The sequence below is a fragment of the Mandrillus leucophaeus genome, unplaced genomic scaffold (assembly GCF_000951045.1).
Source record: "Mandrillus leucophaeus isolate KB7577 unplaced genomic scaffold, Mleu.le_1.0 Scaffold305, whole genome shotgun sequence".
In the NCBI taxonomy this organism is placed as follows: Eukaryota; Metazoa; Chordata; class Mammalia; order Primates; family Cercopithecidae; genus Mandrillus; species Mandrillus leucophaeus.
This window is the reverse complement of record NW_012103199.1, coordinates 1,654,823-1,659,728: the sequence shown is the minus strand read 5'-3', so window position 1 is coordinate 1,659,728 and position 4,906 is coordinate 1,654,823. Positions and strand designations below refer to the sequence as shown.

General features: G+C 56.8%; 1 protein-coding gene across 1 annotated transcript in view; it reads left to right on the top strand.

The window, feature by feature from the left end:
- LOC105544684 (ATPase family AAA domain-containing protein 3C-like) overlaps positions 1-4,272 on the top strand; it is a 25,174-nt gene extending 20,902 nt beyond the window's left edge. The window contains 1 exon segment of the mRNA XM_011987258.1: positions 3,849-4,272. Coding sequence (XP_011842648.1) covers positions 3,849-3,995 — 147 coding nt within the window. The 3' untranslated portion in view covers positions 3,996-4,272.
- Positions 4,273-4,906: the final 634 nt, after the last annotated feature.

Below are 4,906 nucleotides of genomic sequence, written 5' to 3'. Positions count from 1 at the left end.
CGTCCGGCATCCTAGTATCCGGGCTCTGCCAGGTGGGCCGGGAGGCTTTCCATGCTCAACTTGGCAGACGGGCACCCCCTGGTGTGAATGGTCATCAGGACAGGCCCCGCCTGAGTTTGGTGGTGGGGCTGGAGGGATGTTGTGTTTCCTGGACCACGTCCGTTGCCTTGGTCCTGCTTGACGGGCTCAGACACATGGGCAGGAGTGACCTCTGACCTCTGATTGTCCCACAGCCGGCTGCTCCTTGGAGGACCCCTCCTGCAGCTCCGTGGCTGCTGCAGGGACGGGGAGCCGGGACTCAGAGCAGTGTGGGCGTGGCCATCCAGAAAGCTTTGATCTTTGGGGGTTGCTGGAAAAGCAAAACCAGGTCTGTGGGGCTGAAGGCACCAAGGGCATGCACAGGCATCGCTGCCTCTGGGGTCTGCAGAGTCTGTGTGACAACCTTGTCACTCCACCTAGCAGCGCTTTGGTGTGTGACAGGTTCATGAAGTAGCCAGTTACCTTGATTTGAACGTTGGAGCCGGGGTCTCTAGGGGCTGTATTAGTCAGTACAGGCTGGGTTATGCCGCTGTGACAAAGAGCCTCAGATCTCAAACCCCATCCTTGTGGGTCAGCTGAGGTCTGTGTTCCAGGCCGTCCCCACTTGGGACCAGGTCTCTTTCCACAACTAAGCAAGCAGAGGTCAGGCGTGGTGGTGGCTCACGCTTGTTTTCCCGGCATTTGGGGAGGTCAAGTCAGCCAGATTATTTGAAGTCAGGAGTTCAGGACCAGCCTGGAAAGCAAGGGGAGACCCCATCTCTACAAAAAATAAAAATATTAGCCGGACCCAATGGTGCACGCCTGTAATGCCATCTGCTTGGGAGGCTGAGGTGGGAGGATCACTTGAACCTGGGAGGTGGAGGTTGCAGTGAGCCGAGTTCGTGCCTGAACAACAGAGAGACTCCGTCTCAAAAAAAGAACAAAAAACAAAAAACAAAAACCCAGGAGTGTGGTTGGCTACTGAGCCTGCCCTAACCACTGGGGTGTGTGTCCCCATAGCTCTGAAGGCAGAGGCCCAAGGTCAGGGTGCCTGCTCAGTCCCCACCCCCGTGCAGTGTTCTTTGCTGGATACTCATGTGGCAGCGAGAGCAACTCGGCTCTCTGGTGTCCCTTATAAGGATGCTCATCCCGCGCCGCTCACAGTCGTGGTGGGGAGCCACCGTGCCCAACCCCACACTTGGTCCTTCAACAGTTGTGTTTTTTGTGCTGGGCACTTTGGCTCACACTTGTAATCCCAGGACTTTGAGAGACCGAGGTAAGTGGATTGCCTGAACCACCACGCCTGGCTAATGTTTGTATTTTTAGTAGAGATGATGTTTCACCATGTTGTCCAGACTGGTCTTGAACTCCTGACATGAGCTAATCCATCTGCCTCAGCCTCCCAAAGGGCTGGGATTCAGACGTGGGCCACCGCGTCCGGCCAGTTTTCATTGTACAAGTCTTTCACCTTCTTGGTTAAGTGAATTTCCAAGTATTTTATTCTTTCCGCTGCTATTGTAAATGGAAATGGTTTCATAATTCCCCGTTCAGATTATTCACTGTTGGGATGTAGAACTGAAGCTTTCTTTGCTGTTGGTTTTGTATCCTGTAAGTTTGCTGATGTCACGGCGTTTTTTCTTCCAATATGGATTCTAGGACTTTCCACATATAAGATTATTTCATCTGAGAACAGGTGATTTTCCCTTTCCCTTTTCAGTTTGGATGACTTTTCTTTTTCTTGTCTAATTGCTCTGGCCAGAGCTTCCAGTGGTGTGTGGAATAGAAGCGGTAAAGCATTCTTGCCTGGTTCCTTACCTCAGAGGAAAAGCTTTGTTTTTCACCACTGAGTATGTCACCTATGGGCTTGTGATATGTGGCTTTCATTGTGTTTAGGGCGTATCCTTCAATTCCTGGTTTGGTGAGTGTTTTTATCATAAAAGTGTGAGGCGGGTGGATCCCCTGAGGTCGGCAGTTCGAGGCCAACCTGACCAACGTGAAGAAACCCCATCTCTCCTACAAATACAAACTTAGTTGGGCATGGTGGTGCATGCCTGTAATCCCAGCTACTCGGGAAGCTGAGACGGGAGAATCGCGTGAATGCGGCAGGCAGAGATTGCAGTGAGCCGAGATCGTGCCATTTGCACTCCAGCCTGGGCAAGAAGAGCAACATTGTCTCAAAAATTAAAAAGAAAAAAAGTGGGCAGGCACGGTGGCTCACGCCTGTAATCCCAGCACTTTGGGAGGCCAAGGCGGGTGGATCACGAGGTCAGGAGATCGATACCATCCTGGCTATCACGGTGAAACCCTGTTTCTAATAAAAATATAAAAAATTAGCTGGGCATGGCCCCACCTGGGACTGGGTCTTGCCGAGAATCCCACCCAGGAGGCCACGTGACATTTCGCTGTCACTTCTGGTGGGCTCTGCCAGGTCCCGTGCTTCCTGGTGGGGTGGCCCCGTGAGCATCTGCTCATTCCCTTTCCTCCACTGGGCCCTGGGTGAGGTGCAGCCACTCGGGTGCACCCTGAGGGTTCCCGCACCTGTTTCAACTCTCTTGGGTCGGCTCAAGATCAAAAATGATGTTGAACAGACCTGGGTCCCTGACGCACAGTGGCGGTCCAGCTCCAGTCGGTATCTCCCCACACAGTGGCTCTTGGCGAGCGGTGGGCGCTGCCAGAGAGTACGAGCACCACGTGGTCATCCCCATGGCAGGTCCCGTCGTGGCAGCCGTGTTGTGGGAGGATGGTGCGCTGCTGCCCCTTTACCCTGTGAGATGAGTCCTGCCTCTGGGAGGCACAGCCGCGACGGAGTGAGGGACCCCTCAGCTGTCCGGGAAGCATCCCCTGCCCTGTGCTTCCTCCAGGCGTCCTGGTGCACTCCGGAGCACAGTGCCCAGTGGGGGTGCCCACACCTTCACCCTGTGCTTCCTCCAGGCATCCTGGTGCACTCCCAAGCACGGTGCCCAGTGGGGGTGCCCACACCTTCACCCTGTGCTTCCTCCAGGCATCCTGGTGCCCTCCCAAGCACGGTGCCCAGTGGGGGTGCCCACACCTTCACCCTGTGCTTCCTCCAGGCATCCTGGTGCCCTCCCAAGCACGGTGCCCGGTGGGGGTGCCCACACCTTCACCCTGTGCTTCCTCCAGGCATCCTGGTGCCCTCCCAAGCACAGTGCCCAGTGGGGGTGCCCACACCTTCACCCTGACCCATGGGTGCCTCCCCTTGGGGACTCCACGCCTTTCACTGGCACTGGGATGGAGAGCGACCTGTCCATGGCAGAAGGGCTGCACCTGAGGTGCTTGAAGTGACTCCAAGGGCCACAGTCCCAGCAGCTCCAGCCTCCGCGTGCTGGATACCAAGTCCTGTGGAGGCACGGGTGACCTTGATGCTAGCACCTATGTGCCCCGAGGTTGGGCAGTGGCTGCCTCTGTCCTGGAGGCCTATGAAGGTGAGGGTCTGAGGTTCTGCGGTGCACTGTGACCCGGGGGCACTGCCTGGCCACGGCTGAGACACGCAGAGGGTCTGCAATTCCCTCCTGCCTCTTGGGAGCTGCCCTGGGTCTGCAGTCAGTGGGGTTCGGCCTCGGGCTTTCCGTTATTAGAAAGTCACTGAGAAACTGCAGTGCTGAGGACACAGGCAGGGCTGTGTCACTGCAGGGGCCGCTCCCGGTGTCCACACGCATGCTGGGCTCTGCCGAGGTGCAGGAAGCCTGTGTTTAACCCTGAGGCCGTCCTGGTGCCCCTGGTCTGCACCCTCCCCTCCTTGGGGCCCTGGCGTGCGTTACGGGTGGGGGGCTCCCATGGTGGCCTCCCTCAGCTCCCTCTCTCCTCACTAGGACACGGCGTATGCCTCCGAGGATGGAGTCCTCACCGAGGCCATGTTGGATGCCCATGTTGAAGACTTTGTTCAGCAGCACCAGCAGACAATGCGCTTGCTGAAGAGGGAGGGGCCTGGGCCAGTGGATGAGCACCCCTCATCCTGAGTCCACAGTGAGACCACAACTCACGGAGCCTGGCCGTGGACCCCTCCCACCTCTGCCTTTCCGGCCCTGCACATTTAGGAAATGCTCCCCCTAATAAAGTCCCACAGGTGCCGCACTGCTGTGTCTATTGGCTGATGCGGGGCGGGGTTTGGGTCCCCTAGTGCCCTCCTGGGGTCAAAGGTGACAGAAAAGACAGAGGCTGGAGCTTTCTGGAGAATTTCCTAATCACAGAGGGGTGGGCTTCACATGAGGTGCCTGCCACAACGGGGCCGGCTGCCTGAATGCCGCTTGGGACTGGCTGCCTGTGCCCCATCCTGCAGCCGTGCAGACACGGGTGCTCCTTCGCCTCCCTCCATAAAGCGCACAGGAAACAGACACAGCGGCTTCAAACAGATGCTGGCCCGTACCGCGTGCTTCACCGCCCCTGTAACTTCCCCTGCCCCTGCTTTGCAGCTAGGCCCTGAAAACCTTGATGATGGGGCTGGGCGTGGTGGCTCACGCCTGGAATCTCAGCGAGGCCAAGGCGGGTGGATCACCTGAGGTCTGGAGTTCCAGACTAGCCTGGCCAACATGGTAAAACCCCATCTCTCCTTAAAAAAAATACAAAAATTAGCCAGGCGTGGTGGCAGGTGCCTGAAATCCCAGGTACTCAGGAGGCTGAGGCCGGAGAATCATTTGAACCCGGGAAGTGGAGGTTGCACTGAGCCAAGACCTTGCATTGCACTGCAGGATGGACAAGAGTGAAACGCCCTCTCAAAAAAAAAAAAAAAAAAAAAAGCCAGGTCAGGTGGCACATGTCCCAGCTTCTTAGCCTGGAGGCTGAGGTAGAAGGATCGCCTGAGCATGGGAGGCGGAGGTTTCAGTGAGCCGAGATCGCACTACTGCACTCCAGCCTGGTTGACAGAGTGAGA